At 49.9% G+C, this 23070-nt stretch overlaps 1 protein-coding gene across 2 annotated transcripts in view; it reads left to right on the top strand.

The window, feature by feature from the left end:
- The window catches only part of Creg2 (cellular repressor of E1A stimulated genes 2), a 32574-nt gene extending 16493 nt beyond the window's left edge, over nt 1-16081 (top strand). Inside the window, exons 3-5 of one of the 2 annotated variants that reach the window (XR_008720140.1) lie at nt 9766-9879; nt 11128-12535; nt 13516-16081. Coding sequence is in view for 1 of the 2 variants with exons in the window: in XM_055607395.1 (XP_055463370.1) it covers nt 9766-9879; nt 11128-11275 (262 nt within the window). In the remaining variant the exon portion in view is untranslated. Of the gene's footprint in view, nt 1-9765; nt 9880-11127 lie in introns of both variants that reach the window. The other variant, XM_055607395.1, reaches the window with a different exon arrangement.
- Nucleotides 16082-23070: the final 6989 nt, after the last annotated feature.

Raw genomic sequence — 23070 nt, 5'->3', positions numbered from 1 at the left:
GCTCCTGACTCAAGCCCAGAGCACCCAGGTACATGTGCCCACACGTGCGTGTGACACATTGCACGGACAAAAGCGCGCACCCAGGTCTCCCCCACACAATTGAATGGGCAGAGGAAAACGAAGGAATGAAAACGTGATGCACCTCAAGGTCGATCCAAGGGTGCTGGAACGAGAGAAGCATGGCAGTCCAACGGCAGACGGCTACAGAGGGAAGCACGTGACTCGCCTCCACAGGAGAGTGGCTTTCCCCTCCCTCCGGCCGGAAGTGGCTCCCGTCCAGCTTCTCCTGTTGGGTCCTGTGTGTGGCTGCCAGTAGCTGCTGGGTCACAAGACTTGACAAGAAGTGAGAGAAGTTTCTAGCCCCAGACGAACAAGGAAACGTGAGGAAGCACAGTTTCCTCTGAGTGTGTGTGCCGAGCTTCTGAGCCGCCCTGTTTCATGCTGAGAAACTCAGAGAATTCGCAGATAGGAACTGTGAACTGAGCTGTGGAAACACAGCAACAGCCTGAAGAGAAACGGATGAAATGTTCACAGCTGACGAAGCCAGAGGCTGGGAGGGGTCTGTGGTCCACAGAGACTTAAACAGTGACTCCATGGCAGGCTGTTGGGCAATTTACCACCCACAGCGGAGGACGTCACCTCAGAAGGCCAGCCCCTCCTCCCATAGCTTCCTAGGGAGAGGTGGCTCAGTGGTTAAGAGTGCTGTCTGCTCTTCCAAAGGACCTAGGTTCAATTCCCAGTACCCACGTGGCAGTTCACAACTGTCTGTAGTACCAATTCCAAGGGATCTGACACCTCCACACTAAATGCACATAAAATAAAAATTAAATTAAAAAACCATTACTTTCTGGAGCTCCAGTGTTTTATAAATCAGCCTTTGCAAAGAGAAGATCTCATTTTAAAAAAGGTTTTATTAGTCTATGCTAATTATACACAATAATGGATTTCATTATTACCTTCATGCATGTACAGAGTGTATTTTGATCACATTCTTCTCCGTGCACTACCCTCTCCTACCCCTCCCACCTGTGCCTAGTACCTTACCTTCCCAGCAGGATCCCCTTCTGCATAAAAGAGCCTGGGGGAAGGGGCATTTACAGGAGCACAGACAACTTACCAGTGGTCACGCCACAGAAGAAAATATCTCTGTCTCTGGTGTGACTCTGCCTGGGGAAGTGTGAGCAAGTGTCTGCTCAGCCCTGATAGGAAACTGACAACAGAGCGAAGCACAGATAAGTCCAAGTTGGAGAAGACCAAGAGAGCACATAGCTGGAATAGCAGGGTTATAAGGAGAAAGAACAGCTGCAGGGAGGGGAGCCATGAGCTGGAGACGGTTAGGGCAGGAGAGGAGGTTAGGAGAGGAGGTGAGAAGAGCAAGGGTGTTACCATGAACTCTGAAGTGTGTAACAGATAGTTGTGGTGCTGATGGAGCCGGAGCCTGGAGGCCAGCATGCGCTTTGGTATGCTAATAATGAGCACCACAGACAGCCATTTATTCTTTCTGCCAGTGAGAAGGGAAAGGGTTGCTTGGGTGGAGGGGAACCAGGTTCACAAGTTCCTAGAAATGCTGGCTTTTGTCTGACCACCAGAACTGGGAGAAATGGACTTTCCTTGGCACCTGACGCTAACTAGGACAGGATGAAGCCTTATGTGGGCATGCCCTAAAATAACAGTACGTTAAAGTAAAACAATATACTCTCTAGCTTTGTCCCTAAGAGCTCGGGGCAGAAGGGATGTGGGTGTGATAGACAACCTGAATTGTGTGCCCTTGGCTAGGACGTCAGAGTCAGTTCTGGGCTTTGTGACTGAGCAGGGCACCACACATTAACCAAGGGCAGCCAGCCTGGTGAAGACAGTCTGAAGAACCACATCTGGGCTTTCTGCAGAGGTCTGCAGGGCCAGACCAGCAAAGACCAAGTAGGTCTGCTCCTAGGTTATCCCCAAGGGTGGAAAGCAAAGCACAGAGCTAACAGTTTCCTGGTAGCTCGTATTTACCTTCAGCATCATGTGTGTCCATTCTACATCCCCTCCGGAACATTCTCAGGCTCACTCCCGGGGCTGTCGCAGGCATGCTACCAAGTGCAACACATCCACACCCTCCGTTCCTTGCGGCTTCCTGGGGTTCTACCAATCTATCTAGAACCATCCCCGGAAGAGTGACCCTGTAAGGTGCTCACACTCATGGACCTGCCAATCTCCTGCCCACGTGATCATCTCTCTGTCACCTAACTCCCCTTTCTCTTTGCCCAGGTTAGACCTTGTGATCTGTCTTTGTTGTCACCCTGAAAAGCCTGGGACAGCTCCCACCCCTATTCCTTCTGAAGTAGGGGTCTGCTCTCCACCCTGTTTCCACTTCCTCTGCTCCTGCATTCAGATAGCATGGCACAGCTGAGGCAGACTGGACAGACAGACTGGATAGACGGTGCCTGCATCACCTCTCGGGGCAAAAACAGGACCCCCAGGCATCTTCTCAGCACTGCTAGGAAATGGCATTCTCCTTCCCTAAAAGCTCCCTTTCTTGCCGTCACTTTAACACCTTCTCCCATTTTTAGACCAAATTTAACCATGCTCTCCCAGTGGTAGATGGCACTCACACTTCTGTGACAAAGTATGAAGCCACACAAGACAGTGCATTCCTTTTCCCTGCTGTCTTCAGATTTATCTGTGACTGCACATGTAGTTCTCAAGAGGCAGAAGGATCCCGCCAAAGGGAAATCCTGCAGTGCCTAGAAAGAGTTTGCTTTTGTAACTTGGGTAAAAGATAGGGGATGCTACCAACGTATTAACTGGTAGATTCTATAAGAACTGCCCAGTATTCTACAAACCGCAGGACAACCCTAAACACCCCCCCCATACAGAGTCACACACACACAAATGCACACTCACCTACACCCACACATATACACCCACACACCCACAAACAACAGCCCAAAATGTCAATAGTGTTGAGGTTAAAACAAACAAATAAACAACAACAACAAACCCTACCTTTTCTTTACACCATTCTTTGCTCTGCCTGACTGATAGGTCGAGCAAAAGCCTGCCTGTCTGCTTCAGTGGGTCATGGGCATTTTGCTGGGACACTTCAGTGTAGAACACAGGCCATCGATGGTCTGTACCCATGCAAACAGAGCCCTTCCCTACCTTTGTGACACCAAAACCAGATCATGGCTTCTCAGCTGCCTCGTGTGGAGAACCCTCTGAGGTTGAAAACCCCTGGGTAGTGACAGCGATTTCACCAGTGACAGGACTGTGCTGCCCAGTCTGTGGAAATCTCTGTCTACGGGCTCTGGCAGTTGGTAGCCAGAGAGTCAGTTTTTCTCAGTGTTATGACCCGTGGTAGGTTGCCCATGAGCCAAGGGATGTGGGGAGGTGGAGTCCAGAGAGACTCGTAGGAGGCAGTGGAGGGATTTAGGATCTACATACACTGTATTCACATCTGAAAATACCAAGAAAGAGCATTTTCAAAAAGAACCAAGTGATGTTAAATACGTATTTTAATTTCTCTAATATGTTTGTATGTACTGATAGAACTTTCCAAACCCTCAAAGATCATGACATATTCCTTCCTATAGCATTTTTCCTTCATTTTTGTTTTTTGTTAACACAAACGCACAGAAGCGAAACAGACCTTTAGGTATACTAACCTCAGGACCTAACATTTGGGAAGGCTTGGCCTGTACTGATCAGGACAGCCCCGTCTCTGCGAAGTGGGGGTGAGAATACATTAGGATCCTGAGTCAGGGGAGAGAGGAGCAGATGATGAGCATGTCTGAGGTGAAAGGGGCAATCCTCCCCCTGCCCTGTTCATGACAGCAGCTGCTCCTGGGCTGCAGTGGCCCACTGGTGTCCAGTCGTAGCCAGTGTCCGCCCTCCCCCCTGGTACTGCAACCGCTGGCCATTTCAGAGGCAGCAATCGCCAGCAACCACAGAGACAACTGTAGCCAAAGTCCTGCGTGTGATACATAAGTGCTGGCCTGTTGCTGCCAGCGAGCTGCCACAGTTCAGCGGGTTAGACAGCCAGAACTTTTCTTTTTTAATATCATAGTGCTGGGATCAGGTCTTGTTGGACTAAAATCTAGGTGTTTGGGGGCGTCGTCCCTTTCTTGTGACTCTAGGCCACTCTCGTAACTTTCCTAGCTTTTGCGGCTTGTGTCTTCCATGTCTTATGCCCTCTGCCATACTTGAAGCCAGGAATGGTGGCTAAGTCTTTCTCACCTCCTCTCTCTTCGACACTTCCTCTTACCTCTTTCCCCTACCTGGAAACTGTAACCAACCATGGTGACTTATTTTGTTAATCTCAGCACTCAGGTAGCTGAGGCCAGAGGATTGGAACTTCAAGGCCAGCCTGGGTTAGGTAGTGAGACTCTGTATTAATAAACCAATATGAGAGAGAGAACAAAGAGCCTGTGATTATCTTGGGCCTGGTCAGACAGCCCGGGATAATCTCCCCATTGGAAGTCAACCTCAGTTCTCTCTTGCCACCTCAGGGATAGTATTCACATGGTCCAGAGCTGAGACTGTCTACACCTCGGAGGGTTCACTAGCCAGCCTCTCGCAGAGAAGGAAAGTGATACCAAGATAAGCTAGGGCTTCCTGCTATTCGAATGGAATGTTCAAAACTGTTCAAACTTACATTAAATGCATAATTTCTTTTTTATTCTGAATAAGCACCACCAGCAGAGAAACAATCCCTTTTTAAATAGAACGTTTTATTATTCAGTGATGACTTACTTAAGAGGGCTAATTCCGTTGCTCCATTCGAGAGATTCTGTTGAAGAAATTGGCTTTAATTGTGAACAAACCTGATGACATTCTTGCCCAGACAAATTCTAATTACTTGCAATGCACACAAAGTTGTTTGTTGTTTGTTGATTGTATTGATTTTCTCATGTGTGTCCGGGGTTGGTTTGTTTCAACAAAGTGCTGAGTAGATCTCGTCTTTCTTGTGATTGCATTCTGTAATGCCTCTTTATCGTGCCCCACAAGAAAATATTCCCAGCTCAGCAACTAGACTGCTGCGGTGTTGAAACGCCAGGGACGGTAACACTTTTGGGTGGAACACAATGTTCTCTTGCGCAGCAATTTGTCTGGATACGTGGGCATGGCCGTGGGTGCCCTCTCTTGTTAGCACTCAACAGCATGACAAGGAAAAGCTCCAGGCAGGTACAGACAAGTTCCTTAGTCTCAGATGAACACGAATGTGGCTTGAGCATCATTCTCAAGACTTCAGCATAATGCAGTGAATGAGAAAGAGCAGGGCTGAGTCACGCCTGACAGTTGTCTTGTGGCGCCATGAGCTGTCAGGAACATCAGAGATCTTCTTGGTTGGGTATGTCAGAGTTGCTCCAGCTCTCCAGGCTCGAGGACTTACTAGAAAGGACTCGAAGGCTCACAGACCACTGCACCAAATAAATACAGATTGGGATTCGCAAAGGCACAAGGTGTGTGCCGTGAAGTCCAAGAGAAAGCAGCTGTAAGCTCCTCCTGCCGAGGAGCTGCATGGGGCAAATTCAGTTTCGTAAGCATTGATGCCTAGAAATGTTGAAAAGTGTGGCCAGCCAAGCCTCTGGACCTGGGTAATCTTGGTGTCAGCATAACCTGGTCCTGTGCACACCATGGTGGCTGCATCTTAGACTTCAAATCTCCCAAGGGACCAAATGATGTGGCCAAGGCCCTCAGACGCGCAGAACCAGTCAGGGCAGTCAGGGACCAGAGCGGCCACCCAGGGGCGGCGAAGGGCCAGTCCTCCTGAAGATGGGCGGTTCTTAGGTTACGCTGGGTTCGAACAAACCAAGCCCTCCACGTTACTGCTCTGCTGACAGCACTTCTGCTGGTCTTGGTACATTGCTACATCAGATGGATATAATAACCCACGAGAAGTAGTTACACCTGGCTAACCAGCCGACTGACTAGGTTAGGAGGTTGGAACCAGTCCTCCTGTCCCACAAAATCCAGCCGTGGTCTGATGTGAGTGGAGTTGGCAGAGGCCTGCATCTCTGTTGTCATTTTCCTGGTGATGAGACCCAGGACACCATGATTGAGCCTATTAACGACTGTAAAAATATAAAACCTATTTTTCCATGTGCCCTGGGGTTCCTGGAAGAAGCTTTGTAACACAGCCGGTCTCCACTAAATCTGGATTTCAATAAACCTATGCTGTCAGTATTTTGCGTAGACTGATACCTGCTCACACTGTTGTCACTTATTTCCCCGTAATTCGGTCTCTACCACCACAACAACCTGCGGCTAGCGTAAGTGATGCAAGGAGGCCTCTAAAACTTAGATTTTGGGGCTGGAGATTGGGCTCAGCAGTTGGGAGCACTGACAGGCCGCTCTCCCAGAAGACCTGGTTTCTGATTCCTGGCCTGGGACAGTCCGTGTTCACAGTCACATGGGCTACCGTTCACCCTCCAGTGACAACCCTGGTTGTATCTGGGCTAGCATGGTGCCATTTTGGTTGTTTCTGTTTCTAAAATTACTGTCCCTGTATGGGCGGGAGTAGAACTCAAAGCTGGCACCTTTTACCTGTCTCTGTTCCCCATTGACTCCTGCTGCTGTGAGTATGGGCAGGTCATCGGCCTCTTGTCTGCTCGGCCAAGTGCAGTTAGGGTGCTAGGGATGCCATCCGCTGCTTGTCCACCATTGCATAAGCCTCAGTCCTGGCTTACTGCAGTTGGTGAGACTTGCTAATGGCCAAAAGGTTAAGTATGCGATGTGAGCTTCCTGCCAAGCCACTGGCGTTCTTCTTTGCATGTTTAAATAGTTAAACCCAGTTAGAAGTGACTTGTGTGCAGTATGAGTCATACTTCATATGTGTGCATGAGCGCAGAGCCAGGAGATGACAACGTTGGCAGGCGGTTCCTTGGGGGCCATCTGCCAGAGTGAATACAAACGTAAAATCAGCTAGACCGTCAAGAGAATAGAAATTACACATCAAAATAGTTCACACAGACGTCCAAAATAAGTCGTTAGCAAGCTGCACCCACAATTCTTAGCTGCCCATCTGGCTTTGCAGAGCTGTGAGCGAAAAAAGGAAGTCTATTCACATAGCTAGCCACATGTTGGTATGACATCATAAACATTGGTATTGTGTGTCTTTATTTGCTTGATTTAGTTGTCACACCCTCAAAGGATGGATTTTTTTTTTTTTTTTGAGACAGGGTCTCCCTGAGTAGCCCTGGATAGTTTGGATCTGCCTGAGTAGAACAGGTTGGCCTTGAACTCACAGAGATCAGCTTGTACCTGTATTCCAGGTACTTGCAGTAAAGGAGTGCACACCACCGAAGCCTGAAGATTAGGTTTTTAAAGATTTAGTTGGGAGCCAGATGTGGTGGCAGATAGCTTTAACCCCAGCTTTGTTATGAGAAAAGTTTATATGGTGTGTGTGTGTGTGTGTGTGTGTGTGTGTGTGTGTGTGTGTGTGTTATGCACATGTGTGTGTGTGGTTGTAATAAGTATCCTTGCGTGCTCACTCGGAGAGCAGAGGAGAACAAGGGTTGTCTTCCTCTGTTGCTCCCCCCCCCCCCGCCTTCTTTTGGGAGACATGACGATACATGTAAATGTACAGATATATGGAGACCAGGCTGAAACTATGAGCAAAAGAAAATCTAAGGGGCAGTAGACATGGAAGCATGCTCTGTGTTTAACCTCAGTCAAGGAGATGCAACTAAAACGCTACTGAAACTTTCAGTTGGAGAAACGTTACTCTGTGACTAGATAGCCACAAGGTCCTTTTGTTTTCCTCAAAGATTCATTCATTATGTATGCAGTGTTCTGTCTGCATGTACACCTGTACACCAGAAGAGGGCACCAGATCTCACTATAGATGGTTGTGAGCCACCATGTGGTTGCTGGGAACTGAACTCAGGACCTCTGGAAGAGCAGCCAGTGCTCTTAACCTCCGAGCCACACAAGGCCCTTCTTGCTCAGAATATAAATTGCAAAAAAACATTCCTCAAAGCCAAAGAGGTCATGCCAACCACTGGCAGTTCTCAGATGTAAGCCAGGGTGTCACACACGGCAGAGACCATGGCCGAATCAGTTACGACCGAGCTAGAATGGAAATGGGGCAACTAGAGTAGAATGAAAGAAGGCGTTCAATAAACATTTTTACCGTAGACTGCCACAGGCAAAGCAAGGGTAACAGGGTGGATCTGCCCGCCGTCAAGAGGAGTGCATCCTCAGCGTAAATCGAGTGGGACACGTCAAGTCTCAGGGCTATCATCTGACAGATGCGCACTGGCTGAGCACACAGAGAGCAAGGTGCTGCTGGTGCCAGCGAGGGACAGCGCACAAAACATGTCTGGATGTGAAACACCAGGAGTAAAGGGAACTCCGAAAGCAGAGAGAGAACGGCATTGACGTTAACGTGTGGAGGGCTTCATTGCTCGTGCCATCTGTTAAAAGAAAAAATAGGAAAATAGGAAGAGGAGGAGGAGAGAAGGAAGAAAGAAGGGAGGGAGGGAGGGAGGGAGGACGGAGGGAAGGAGGGAGGGAGGGGGAGGGAGGGAGGAGGGAGGGAGGAAGGAAGGAAGGAGGGAAGGAGGGAAGGAAGGAAAGGGCAAAGATTATGAACCTTTACAGTCTGACAAGATTGGACAGAATAGACAGAGGGAGAGCAGTGAAGAGGAAGACAGACACACACGCAATGGGGAAGAGATGAACGTCACTTCCCTGAGCCTTAGAGGTTTGCTCTGGACAGCCACACAGACACTGTCTGGAACTGAATCTTCCCAGAGAAACACTTTTCTGGACTCTAACAATGCCTTTCGAGGCCTGAGAAATGCCAGAGCGACGAGTTTTCCCTTCTAACCTGGACATTCCAGTGAAGTGACAAAATTCAGTACCACCCTAATAGGACCAGCTTCCAAGCCCTGAACTTGAGAGTGGCTCAAGCTCTGCTGCGGCTCTGTTTTATACACAAATAGAACCGGGTTTGCTTTCTTTAACCCCTTCATTCCTTGCTTTTGGGTATGTCAGGCTGATTTTTTTCCTCCCTAAACAGGGTTTCTCTGTGTAGCCCTGGCTGTCCTGGAACTCACTCTGTAGACCAGGCTGGCCTCGAACTCAGAGACCCGCCTGCCTCTGCCTCTGCCTCTGCCTCCTGATGGTGGGATTAAAGGCGTCGCCACCTCTTCCTCAGCCGCCACCTGGCTTCAGGCTGGTCTTTTCCACACCTCCACAAGGCTCACGGCTGACCCCTACAACAACAAACGCTGTAAGGGTAGGGCAGCGTCAGGGTAGGACAGCGTCCCATGTGTTTATTCAGCTTTACTCGACCCAGCAGCCTTATGTGACTCAAAGGCCCAAGTTAAACTCTCCACATTTGTGCACAGACAGCAGTTCAGGAATTTTCTGGTTGTGGGTTCCCTGAGACACACCATGGGCTGTCAGCCAATAGTGAGAGGGAGCGCTGCCCTGTGACCTTAGGTCCCCTCCTCATCTCTTCATACTGCCATCATCTCCTGGTATCGCCGAGCTGGGGACCAAGTCCTTAGCACCACAGTGACAGTGACAAATCGCCGTTCCCATAGCACGAGCCCCCAGCCTAGAGGACGTCAGCCATCCTCTAGCTACCCTGGTGGCACCCAGTGTAAACAAGAACCCCACACTGCCCGTGACAAAACATCTGAGAGAGGTTACAGACAATGTAACAATCGAGGGTTCACAGTCAACGCTGTGACTGCTGTGTTTGAGGAAGTGGTGTCCCGGGCTCTCGGGCCAGCGCCGCCTTCACACATGAACAGTGTTCTTCCTGTACAGGAAAAACCTCGTTGACCCGGAGGACCCCCGCTGTGCCCGGTTAACGCTCACTGGCCGAATGATCACCGTGCCGCCAGGGGAGGTGGAGTTTGCCAAGCAGGCCATGTTTTCAAGGTATGAGGGCGCTTTAAAATGGATCGCCCTGAGGCCAGGTGTGGCTGCTCAGGCCTAGAGCCCCAGCATTTATAAGGCTGAGACAGAAAGATTCAGAGTTGTGAAGCCAGCCTGGGCTACATAGTGAATCCAAGGGCAGCCTGGGCTACATAGTGAGACCTTATCATACAAAATCAAATGGTTTTTCCCCAAAGTCGACATGAATAAATGGATGTCGGAGATCGTGGAGGGATGCCAGTTGCTGCTCTGCTCTTCTGGCTTGCTCGGTTTGCCCTCTTACACTCACACCTTAGGGCCGAGCTGCCTAGGGGCGGCCCTGTCCACCCTGGACTGGACCCTTCCACATCATTGGTCAAGAATTGTCCGTAGGCCAGTCTGATGAGGCGTTTTCTCCATTGAGGTTTCCCTGTCCCCGATGACCCTGGCTTGTGTCAAGCTGACAGAGGCCAAGCAGCACACATGCTTTGCGACGAGAGCACCTGGGCTTTCCTAGCCCTGTCTGGGCCGAGGACATGCTCAGGGATCTCTACGGAGACCGAGATGGCATTTGTTTGGCTACAGAGCTTCTTCTAGTTTGCTGTTGGTCCTTGGCTTGTGTTTATAACGTCTTTAGAGGTGGAGGAGATTTTTATCTTTATAAAATTTGACAAAACAGATCAACTGTAGCCTCAGCCTCCAAAGATATTCCAGTGTGTTTAGAAGGCAGGTGTATCGCTGTCTGTCCCTGCTGCCTGGCTTTCAGCTTCCCGAGGGACTGGAAATCTCCTCTGGAGGAATCCCATTTCCCGGGCTCGCCATCTTGTTGCTGTTTGTACAGAAACCCACATGGTCCGTGGTCCTTCTTGGTGTCTCCCACTAGCGATCACACACATGTGCCAAGCACTAGCTAGAACTGAATGGGGAGGAGCCAGTCATAGGTGCCTCTGAGCTCATCAGCAATGCAGATGGGCTTCACACCTCAGAGCCTGGCCCCAGAACTCAGCTCTCAGCCGCTCTGCGGAGAGACGGAGAGACGACGGTGTCCTGCCTTCCTAAGGCAAGCCCCAGCCCTACCCCCTAGCTCATCAGCTTCTCCCTCTGGCCGGGTTGAGCAACTCTCAGCTCAAAGTAGGCCTAGATGGGGAGGGGAGGTCTCCTGGGACTGGCTGAGGTGCGCCCACTGAGGACTGATTCGGGGTCACCCGAGACTGGCTGAGGTGTGCCCACGGAGGACTGAAGGTTCACTGTGCTCCTGCCTTGCTCCCACAGGCATCCCGGCATGAGGAAGTGGCCCCGCCAGTATGAATGGTTCTTCATGAAGATGTGGGTAGAGCACATCTGGCTTCAGAAATGGTACGGAGGCGTGTCCGACATCCCGCTCGAGGAATACTTCCAAGCCGCCCCCAGAAAGGCCTGATGGTCACATGGAAGTCCCAGGTTCGCACGAAAATGAAGCGAAGAAGCCACCAGTCTCTGCCTGACTGACGTCTGTGAAGGGCGCCTCATGCCCCGTCCTCCTACAGCAGAACGACAGAGGGTGAACAGGGAACCCTGGGCTAGCCTTCAGGTTCATCGGGGCGGTCCCTTTGCAGAGACACCGTCCACACAGGCGCTTCACGTAGAAAGTTTTTGTTTACACTCTGCTCAGTCCAGACACACCCATTTGGAAGTCATGGTTGTCAAAATGGAAGCGGTGGTTGCTACTCTGTTCTTTAAAAAAAAAAAAAAATGATGCCTGTATGTACCATGCTGTCGCCTTGTATCATGAGAATGTTGTGTTGCTTATGTCCACAAGCAGTGCCTTGGATGGAAGCCCGCTGCACGAAAAGAGCTGGCAGCGCATCACACGGCACTGCTGTGGGCTCAGGGCAGGGTGGACGGCTTCTTGTCTGGAGGTTATTCGGTATGTCACTGAATGGCAGACATGTTTCTAGGATGTCCTGGTCACCTGGGCAGCCCCCTCCGTCCCCGTAGTGTGGCAGGCACGAGCATGCAGCTCTGTACACAGCCCCTTCTGTGCGCGCAGACTACAGCAGCACGTTAGCAAGAACGGAGCCGCTTTGGCATTGGGCCTTCCAGATTCCCGCCGTTAACATTTCTGGTAGAAAGCACCCCCCTCTACCCCTCAGGAGATGGGGTGTTCAAAATAAGAAGCACCTCCTTCCACATGACCCAGCGCACCGTGCAAGAGTGCAATGGGGAGAGCAAGGGTGACGTGCGAGAGACGGGGTTCTCATGGCCGGCCTGGGGCCCAACCCTCGACACAAGTCACCTCACCTGAGCCCTCCTCGGTGGCTTGCATGTCCTAGTGTCCCTGTCCTGACGGAAGCCTGGGGCTCAAGGAGGGCTCAGAGTCCCGACACGCTGCAGGTGACAAGTGGTGTGCTCCCTCCGAGGTGTCCAGTTTTAAAAATGAAAGACTTACTGAAATGCACAGGTGGGCCTCAAGCGAGGACTGTGATTGAAGGAGAAGTGACCCGTTTGCCTGGAGGTCATCTGTCACTGCTGGGAGTGCCAGGGCAGGGAGCATTGGCAAACCGTTGACAACAGTTGCTGGCATTTGGAAGATGCTGGACTGAAACCACATAGCTGAGGCTTGAGTGGACCAAAGCACCCACCACCAAGGCCAACTTTTCTGTCTTTCCACGATGGGCAGAAGCTCTCTTCAGTGGACCAGGTACGTTGCGTAACATGAAAACACATCACATGTGGAAAACACACACATTCTAAAGTAGTTTTGCTTAACGGAGTAAGACACCAGCAGGATTTGTGTTGTCCGAACATATCTAAGTGCTTTGTACCAACTGTCTCGTTAGCTGCACAGGTTATTTCACTTGACACAGCCAATTCACCAGAGTTCCCGACAATCATTATCTCTAATACACAGTTGTAGACCAGCTCTGCTAGAGGTAGTTCCCGTTTCTAGAGGTTAAAATCATTGCTACGCCCAATTCTGACGAAGGTGGGGGCTGGAAGAACAAGCCACCATTAAAGGTGCTCTGGAAGCCCACCTCAGACACGTCACTGCCTCCCGGCACATCTTGCTGATTCTTTGGCTGTGGTTATTATTTAGCTCCTTAAGCATCCCTGATGATTCAGAGGCTTTAAAGAGCAGGTTCCAATTAGAAGCACTAAAGACGCCTATCAGCTAGTTAGCAAAATTACAAGAAATGAAATCTGAAAAGGCTGGACAGCAAGAACAATATAGAAAGCTAATGGGCTTCAGTCAGATGGACCCTGTTCAGGCAGACGTGTTTTAGCAAATCACCAAGAATTTACATCGAAGTATAATTTGTAGGACTGAATTGGAAGTTTTAGACATAGCAATAAGACACAAAAAAAGAAATGAAATGTGTACAAATTGGAAGGAAAATCCTCAAAGTATCCTATTTACAATAACATGACTACACAGAAAATTACAAATTATCTACTTTTTAAAAGTCAGCAATGACATTTAACAAATGTCACGGGGCATGTAAACCCTAGGTTAATGACAGACCTTCCAGAAAAACTAAGTCAGAAGAGCTCATGTTTGTAAACACCAATGTGGAACTATAATGCTACAGAGAGAACTAGAAACCCTTTGGAACAAGAGCTCAGCAGGATGTTTTTGATGAATTAGACCTCATTAAAATGTAAACGTTTGCCTATGCAAAGGACTCTGTTAGGAGGATGAAAAGACACATGATGGTGACAGAATGTCTGCAGACAAGTCTGGCAAAGTTCCAGCTTCGGGAATGTATACAAATGACAGCCAGGTAGGAAGGAGGCAGATAGTCACGTACTGTGGCTGGGAGCTTAAAACAGAACAGCCACTGGAAAGCCACTTGGCTGTTTCCTAAAACACTATCCAACTGCCTACCAACCAGAAACCAGACACTGGTCCCAGAGGAATGAACACTCATGTTCGCATGTGATGGGGCCAGCAGACGGTTCGTCCAGCTTGGTGGTGAAGGCACTACCAAGCAGCTGTGACGACCTGAGTTCCATTCCCAAAACCCACCTAAAGTGGTGGGAAGAGGGAACTGACTTCCCAGAGCTCTGTGCTCCTTAGGCACACTGCGGCATAACGTGCACACACACACAATTAAAAACATGCAAACTGTCCTCAGCATTAGAAAGCTGGAATCCGCTGGGCATGTTGGAGGCATCTTTAATTCAAAATCTCAGGAGGCAGAAGCAGGAAGATCTCTGAAATCAAGGCCAGCCTGGTCTACTTAACAAGTTTCAGACAGCCAGGGCTACGTAGAGAGACGCTGTCTCAAAACACACACACCCTCTCTCTCAGAACCAACTAGGGGCTGGTAGGACAACTTGTGGTATACCTATGCCATAGAATACTACGCAGCGATGTAAAAGAGCTATATTGACCCCCAGCAGCAGCTCGAGTGAAAATTACGCTAGATGATTAAAGCAAGCCATAAGAGTGTTCACATTACATACGTCCACTCGTGGAGTCTTCTGAATGTGAAGTTTAAGTGTGAAGACTGGATTGTGGGTTTTCAGGAAGGAGGCTGCAGAATGAGACCAGTGAGCATAACTGTAAGAGGATAATGATGGATTCTTAAGGTGGCAGCAGCACCAGTATCTTGACCTAAATCAATATTGAATTGGAAACGGGGTAAAACGAACACAGGCTCTCCTGCTACTCCTAAAACTGCACCTACAACTGTCTCAGCATCTGCGTGGCCGCACAGGGAAGGCTTTAGTGGAAAGGCTCACGTAGCTAAGTCATTTATGCTCTCTTGCTTTTGAGTCCCCAACAAAATGAAGAATTGCGCTATCTATCAAAAGCCCTTTCTTTTGTCAGTAACCAATTCACACATCTGCAGGAACCATGCAACGCTTGTTTTAAATGCTTTCTAAGTGTGTTCAATTTAATGCTGAACACAAATGACTAAGAACCTGGCAGGGCCTGAGGGACAGCTCAGGAGAGCACCCCCTTAGCTCACGTGAAGCACTGGGCATGACCCCAGACTGGGGAAAAGAAACCTGATGGGCGTGTGGGTGCGCTGTACAGATTTTCCATGGGATGTTGAGAAGAGATGGAGGTCCTTGAGTATTCAAGTTTTGACATTCACATGTTGAGTATAACTAACTGGGTCTGTAAATAAGGTCTTCTTACTGTGTTCCTGGTAATTGTCCTCTGAATATCAGGGGAGTCTTTGCTCTCTGCTAATGAGATGTGTAAAGTACACCCAGACCCCATGTATTTGTCACGGTCTCCCATGACCACAGAGCTGGCAGCCGTGAGTGCCCTGGTGTGCACCTGCCTTGGTGTATCTTGACTCCTAGCGACTGCTGTTTTAGGATTGAAGTGTGTTCCTGAAATTGTTCCCAGAAGCCCGTGTTTCGTTTTCAGTGGCACAGCTGTGGCAGTGATGTATTTGTTGATGGTAAACTTCTCCAGGATAACTTACTGGTTCTCGTTTGGTTGTGGCAGTACAGGAGTCTTAATTGTGGTTTGTCTGTCCCATGCGATACATGTGGAGGACAAAGTCCGTCCTCACGCCAGGTGTGCCTGTTTTGTCCGTTCCTAGTCCAGCTTCTGTGCTTGACTGCACATTCCTAACTGTAGTGGCATGGGTCTACGGCGCCGTTTTTTTTTTGTGTGTGTGTGTGCTGTTACGAATCAGCATTATTAGGTTCCTAAGAAAGCGGAGGCTACTACAACTCGCCTCATGAAAAGCATCCAACAGAAAGAGCGTGGCTTCTGAGGTTCAGCAGAGACTGGCCTTGCTGTCCTGCCCAGGCGGATCTCGGACCCTCGGGCTGCAGCGATCCTTCAGAGCGGCTGGAACTCACAAGGCTCGCCGTCCATCATGGCCGCCACATCTCCAGGAGGCTCTGGGGTGTATGGAATTTGTTTGATGACTTAGAAATGCTGTCGTCGACTCCAGCCCATCTGCGGTAGGAACAGGATGGGCCCCGATGCTCCGAGGGCAGTTGACTGCGGAGGAGGGAGAACCGCTCTTCTTGGGCGCATGGCTCCCGCTTGCACCCACAGCCGAGCATACACAGGCAGCATTAACCGGGGTTAGTGGGATTTTGTTTTAATTAAACAAGGAGACGAGAAGAGGGCATGAAATGGAGGTAGACGTGAGGGTGGGAACCCCAGGGGGGACGAAGGGAAACTGGGATGGGGGGATGGCGATATTTCTTTGTAAATGCACACTAAATTGTCAAAGAATAAAAATATATAAATAAAAAGAAAAACAGTTGTAGCCACACTTTTGGCTTTCCAGTCTTGAAGTAGCCACAGATTTTGTTGCTTTAATTGTGTGTGTGTGTGTGTGTGTGTGTGTGTGTGTGTGTGTGTGTGTATGCACACACTATCTGTAGACACGAGTATGTGTACCCACATGCAACATACAGCTGTGCATGCCTGCCTGTGCTTGTGTAGGACCGGGGTCTAGCTCGGCTGTCCGCAAGTGCTCTCCACCTAAAGTCTTTAAATGTGTGTGTGTGTTTATGTGTGTGTATGCGCGCACAGAGGGGTCAAAGGAGAACATCACATGCTCATTCTATCTTCACCCTGTTCCTCTGAGTCGTGGTCTCGGTGAAGCGCAGCTAGACTGGCACCCAGTGATGTTTGGTCCTCTACAGAAACGGGGTTGCAGGTGTGACTCCGAGCAGAGCCGTGCCAGGATTTTTACATGAGTGCTGGGGACTTGAGCTCAAGTCATTATGTTTACAGCACAAGTGCTTTTACAGGCTGAGCCATGACCCCAGCCCCCTCCATGACCCACCCTCCTCCATGACCCCAGCCCCCTCTACTTTTGTCTTCAAAGACAAGGTCTCTTGTGGGATTTGGCTGCACCGGTCGCCCACTGAGCTCCAGGAGGCTGCCTGTCTCTGTTTCCCAGTGCCGGGATTCCGGGCAGTGTGCCACCGTGGCCCGCTGTTAACAGGAGCCTGGAGATCTGAATCCACGCCCTCATGTTTGTGTGCGAAGCTCTACACAGACGGAGACATCTCTCAGTCCCTGTAGTTACTGCTTTTTGTTTTGTTTCCTTTGGATTTTTTCAAGACAGGTTTCTTCTGTGTAGCCCTGGCTGTCCTGGAATTTACTCTGTAGACCAGGCTGGCCTCAGACTCACAGAGATCAGCTTGTCTCTGCCTCACGGAGTGCTGGAACTAAAGGTGTGTGGCACCGCTGCCACCAGCACCTGGCATGTTTACAGTTCTTAATACAACTGTCACCCCTACAGGCCAGGGCTAGGACAAGGTCCTGTTTCATGTGTGCCGTGCCAGCATGCTGAAACCAGGGCACTGACGAATCCGGCTTCTGATTCAGGCTTCGGGCTGTGGCAGTTTTACAGGAAATGTCTCCCCAGGCTCTGGGGGGCTCCAGCTGTTGGTGCAGTTTACCAAGGCACTGAAACTTAGGGGGAGGGGCTGCATTAGTCCCAGTCACTCGAGGGGCCTGTGACGGTCACCCCTGCCTGGCCCCTGCTTCTTGCTCGGCTGGAATGAGAACAGCCTGGACTCCACACCCGGAGCAGACGGCTCCGCTGTGACTTCATCACCATGAGCGGAAACTGTGAGCTACCACTGATCTTTCCTCCAGTGAGGTGTTCTCACCAGATGCTGTGGTCACAGCCACACAAAAGGAACTAATGCAGAAGAGGGATCGGAGGGACCAGTTTCAACTGGTGGGACACTACGTTTCCTTCGGTGAGGAAATAATGTGGCACGTGGCCTTCAGTGCGCCTGTTACCGGTGTGGTCCGGACTGCACAGGCCGGAAGCGCTGTCTAGATCCTCTCGCCTGTTTGTGCTTCCCCTAGGTGCTGTCCTCCGCCAAAACCTCCTCCTCTCAGCTCCCTGGACCCGCTACCCTGGTCTGTAAAGCAGTGTCTCCCCCCCGGCCTAGAAGGTGAAGGTGGGCCTGGAGATGGAGTTGACTTGGCTCATGGCTTCCCCTCCTTCCAAGCGTGAGGGCTGAGTTCGGACCTCAGTCTCTTCCCACGTAGCGTAGAACTGGATCGCTCCCAAGCCCGCTTGGCTCCTCGTGAGGGTTAAAGAACTGGCTGTGCCGTGGCGTCCCTCCCTTTCACATCCCACAGACGCCATTTGTCTACTGTCGGATGGACAAGTGCAGGAAGTACTTGGGAAGGGATGATTTCGCCTCTAGCTTTGACGGCCCTTTACCTGCTCCATCTCTTACAGTGGCTTCTTACTCTCCCGGCGGCGGCGGCGGCCGCTTCGAAATAAACCTCCGGGGTTCCAAGCCTGGAGCTCTGCTAGGACGTCAGCGGCAAAGACTCGCTGCGCCTCCTGGTGGCTGACATGGGAACTTCACTCTCAGTGACTGGTCCTCGGTGGAGACACTCCAAGCTGTCCCTTTAAATACATCCAGATGGAGGTTGTTCTGCTCGTGGGGGACACTTCCATGGCGACACTTCCTTTTCTTTCCTTTCTTTCTTTTTTTCTTTTTCTTTTTCTTTTTTTTCTTTTTTTTTTTTTGGAGAAAGCTTCTCCCTGCCTAGCCTGGGCCTTCCTGGAATTCCATAGCCACTGCCCTCAACTTGTTGAAATGATAATTTTAAAACCATTTTTAGCAGTTCCTGTAACTGATTTCCTACTCTGAGCTGTGGCTTTGCAAACGTCACTTTATTTGGTTTTCATATCTGCTCTGTGAGGAGGGAGATGCTTTCATGTCCACACGGGGTCCTGAGGTTCAGCGACGTCACAGTCCGTGTCTCCAGGCTGAGCAAATATTAAATTTCACGTTGACACAACCCCTTTCCCTTGTGACCATGCTTTGGGGAGTCCAGAAAGGATGGAGGTGGGCCATGCTCTCCTCTCTTTGGGTTGCCCTTCTCTGACTTCATCTTCAGTGTCCTCGGCACAGCTACTGAAGACCCTACCTGGCTGTCCCCGGCTCAGAGCAAGGTTGCAGTGACAGCTACTTCTAGAAGAGGATGAGGACCACAAACAGAGGAGGCTTTCCGAGCAGGCTTACCAGGCCGGCGTTAAATTGACGGAGTGATGGTAAGGGTTGACCAAAGCTGTGGGAGCATAAGGACCAGCCCCTGCAGAAGCAGGCTGCCTTTTCTCAGCACAGTGAAGAGCAGAGTCGTCTCCTGGGGTGTGGAGACTGCTAAGCGTGAGGGCCTTGGAGTTTTAGGGCAGAAAAGAGAGGTCTGTTCCCCACAGTCTCCAGGTTGTAAATGCCCACGGAGGTAAGAACTCTTAGTTTTTACCAAGAGTTCACTGGGTCCCAGCTTCCTGCAGAAGATGCTGTCTTTCTGTCAGCTTACAGAGTTTCTCAGCCCACTGGCTTTGAGGTCATTAGGCCTTTAGCCCACAGACACAGCGGTTATGGGTGCTTGTGCTGGCTTGCACTGGCTCCCAAAGGTGTGGCCCCAGACACGACTACTTCCGGCAGTTTGCGTTGGCTTTTCCCGGCAGCCATTGCCACCCACGTCAGAGAGAGCAGAGACTCTGGTGAGTCAGGCAAAGGAGACTATGCAGCTGACCAGCAACAGCTCCTACTCAGAAGCTGAGATGGAGCTCTTCATTTTTCTGAGAAACCAGGAGAGAGGGCTTAATGGCCAGATTTCCCAGACCGGTTTCGGTTGTGGTGAAATTTAACTGCCTTCTGCCTTCTGTCACAGGCCTCACACACACTCGAAGGATCTGGCAGGAAACTGATTTTATCCTGTTGTCCTGTCTCCTGGCCCAGCCTTCCAAGAGGGATAACACTGTGCCCAAAGTCACTCGTTGCCTTCTTTCTGTTTCCTTCAGCCACATGCTCACTGTGTCTATATAAAATATCCTCCAGAGTGCGGAGGGAAAGGAGGCTGGGGATGATATGTGAGAAGGGCAGAGGAGGGAGGACAGAGGGCTTGTGGGGGCATTGCTGAGACAAGATGGAGACCTACTATAGGCTCCTGGGAAGATATGGGGGTGACTCTAGCTGAACTCCTAGTAGCAGGGGTCATGGAGACCGAAGAGGACACCCTCTAACCAGACAAGACTCCTGGAAGAGGAGGGGAACACCAACCCACCCACAAAAACTTCAACCCCAAATCTACCCTGCCTACAAGATGTGCAGGGATAAAGACAGAGACTGAGGGAAGGTCCAGCCAATGCCTGGCCCAACCTGAGACCCACCCCATGGGAGACAGCCAACCCCTGACACTATTAAGGACACTCTTCTATGCTTGCAAACAGGAGCCTAGCATAGCTGTCCTCTGAGAGGCTCCACCCAGCAGTGGATCAAAACAGATGCTGAGATCCACAGCCAAACATTGGGTAAAGCGCAGGGAGCCTTGTGGAAAAGGAAGGGGGAGGATAGAAGGACCCAGTGAGGACAGGAGCTCCACAAGAACACCAACAGAGCCAACTAACCTGGGCCCAGGGGGGCTTGCAGAGACCAAAGCACCAACCAAGGACCATGCATGGCCTGGACCTAGGCCACGTACACATATGTACCCAATGGGCAGTCTTCATGTCTGTTCCCTAGTAAGGGGAGCAGGGGCTATCTCCGACAAGGACTTTGTTGCCCACTTTTCAATCACTTCCCCTGGTAGAGCTGCCTTGCCCAGCCACAAGGGAAGAGGATACAGTCAGTCCTGATGGGACTTGATGTGCTGGGGTGGGTGGGTAGATGGGTGGGGCTCCCCTTATCTGAGGGGTAGGGGAGGAGGGATAGGGGGACGAAGAAGGGAGTGGGAGGAGAGGAGGGAGGGGCTACTATTGGGATATAAAGTGAATAAATTAAATTTCTTAAAAGCATCCTCCAGTACTTGGTTCACTGAAAAACTTGCTGTAGTTTATAGAATTATGAGTTGTCAGATTCTGGAACACAAAGAAGCAACCCAGATCTCTAAACTAAAAGCAATATTGTCTTCTGACCGCTTTTAAGGCCAAATTCTAGGTCTTTTATTTTAAAAATTATTTTTAATGTATTTGTATGTGTGCATGCAAGTGTGGGTTTGTACATGTAAGTGCGGTGCCCACAGAGGCCATAATTGGGCATAATCCAGGCCCCTGGAGCTGGAACTGCAGGCTATCACAAACAGCTCCAAAAGGGTGCTGGGAACAGAATTCTATCCACTGCAGAACGCTGTGAGCTCTTGACCTCTGCACCGTCTCTCCAGACCCTCTAGATTTTTATCTGTCTTACGCTAAGGTCATTTTTCATAAGGACTGGGAAAGGATCATGTAATTACCTTGAATGTTTTGTAGTTTTTGTTAGGCCTGGGACATATTAATCAATTTTATTGCATGTCCTTTGGTGTCCTGTATTCTACAAGGTACCTGGTGGTTATCACTTGTAGAGAATATCTCTCTCCAGACACTTTTATTAAAAAAAAGTCATAATCAATTCAGAGTAAGAAAAGTCTGCCCTGCCGAGAATGAGGTCAGCATGTACGCAGCAGACAGCGAAAGCTGTGGGAGTGACTGAAATGATAAACCAAGGTCACTGCGCAGCTGTGCAAAGTCATATGAAGGCCCCTTGGAGCCGGTTCGGATTTCTGGATTCAGAGGGAACTTCCTCCTCAAATCTGAGCATGTCAGGAACTTTTTGAACCAACTCGGTAAGAACGAAATGCCTCACCTTTGCCTGGAGTGTCTGAGTCTTTGATCCGCATGTTTTCCCACAGAGGTGCAGCGTCCAGAGGAGCTCCAACCAAATGCTGACAGCCACTGTGCTTCCTGCGTCCCACGTGACAGCCCTGCGTCCAGCTTGTAGGTTAAACACAGGCCTGTTTATCTTAAGGCAGCGGTCCTCAGCCTGTGGGTCGTGACCCCTTTGGCAAACCTCTATCTCCAAAAGTATGTACATCACAGTTCATGAAAGTTACAAGATTACTGTTATGAAGTAGGAACAAAATAATTTTATGGTTGGGGGTCACCACAACACAAGGATTTAAAGAGTGGCAGCATTAGGAAGGCTGAGAACCACTGCCATAAAGGTTTAATTTTTACCTACCCGGCACTTTTCCCCAAAGAACATCCTAACCTATTTCTGGTAGTGTGCCCAGTGGTCCATCTCATCCACACTCTTCTGGCTTCCTTAGGCTTCAAGCAGACTGAAGGGCTGGGTGTGGTGGTGCCTTTAATCCCAGCAATCGGGAAGCAGACACAGGTGAATCTCTCTGAGTTTGAGAGCAGCCTGGGCTACAGAGTGAGGCTTTGTCTCAAGAAAGAAAAGAAGGAGGAGGAGGCTAGAAGAGGTTGTTTACCTAAATTCAAAAATAGACAAATGGACAAAGTATTGTCCAGCAGAGAATGCAGCCAAGTTACTCATAACCCAGGCTGGGTGGTGTTTTTCCCCTCAGGAGGCCTTGATGTCTAATCACCAGTGGAGCTGCCGTTCCTGGCCCTCGTGCCCAGCTGTGAGACATTCTTCAGTGATGTGATATACTGATTTAATTGGAACCATCAAAAGTCTGGAATCAAAAGTCTGGGGATTCCCTACCATGACGAATTCTCTGCTTCCTCACTAGACCTGATTTCATTGCTTTACTTATCCACCACTCTGGAACAGGTAACCCACACCCCTAATTTCTCTGCAGCAACACACAAGTGCGACACGGCAGTGCACAACCGTAGTCCTGGCTCTTGGAAGACAGAGGCAGGAGAATGGCCTGCATGAGCTACGAAGTGAAAGACTGTCTCAAGTGACCAAGAACAAACAAAAACCCACCGCTACCTCACAGAACCTCAGAGGCTGGGAACGTTACTTATGCAGTTTTTCCTGAAACTGAACAGTCAAATCTAGATCTCGCTCGCTTTGGACTCCTGCTCCAGAAGATCCAAAACCCTCTTGTGGCTTCCTCAGGCACTGCACGCATGTGCACACCCCCCCAACACACAGATACAGAGAGAGGTAGATATAGATATAATAATTATATAGATTAGAGCCAGATGTAATGGCATATGCCTACAGTTTCAGCTCCTTGGGAAACTGAGGCTGGGAAATCACTTGAGCCCAGGAATCTGAGATCGGTCTGGACAGCATGGTGTGATCTAGCTCTTAAAAAGCAATGAATAGGAACTGTGAGCGTAGCTCAATGGGTGAGAAAGCACTTAACTCACACAAGGCCCTGGGCATGATCCCAACACCAAGAATAAAAAGTAGAACTGCAGGATACAAAACCATCGATAGCTTTTCTATGCCCAACAGCAAACTCTTTGAAAAGAAACCAAGGAAAGGAACTGTTAACAATAGCTACAAAACTAAACTAAACTAAAA

This window comes from Psammomys obesus, unplaced genomic scaffold, assembly GCF_907164565.1.
Source record: "Psammomys obesus unplaced genomic scaffold, mPsaObe1.curated_primary_1811, whole genome shotgun sequence".
NCBI lineage: Eukaryota > Metazoa > Chordata > Mammalia > Rodentia > Muridae > Psammomys > Psammomys obesus.
Note: the sequence above shows the minus strand (reverse complement) of the source record. Positions and strands in the feature narration are given on the sequence as shown.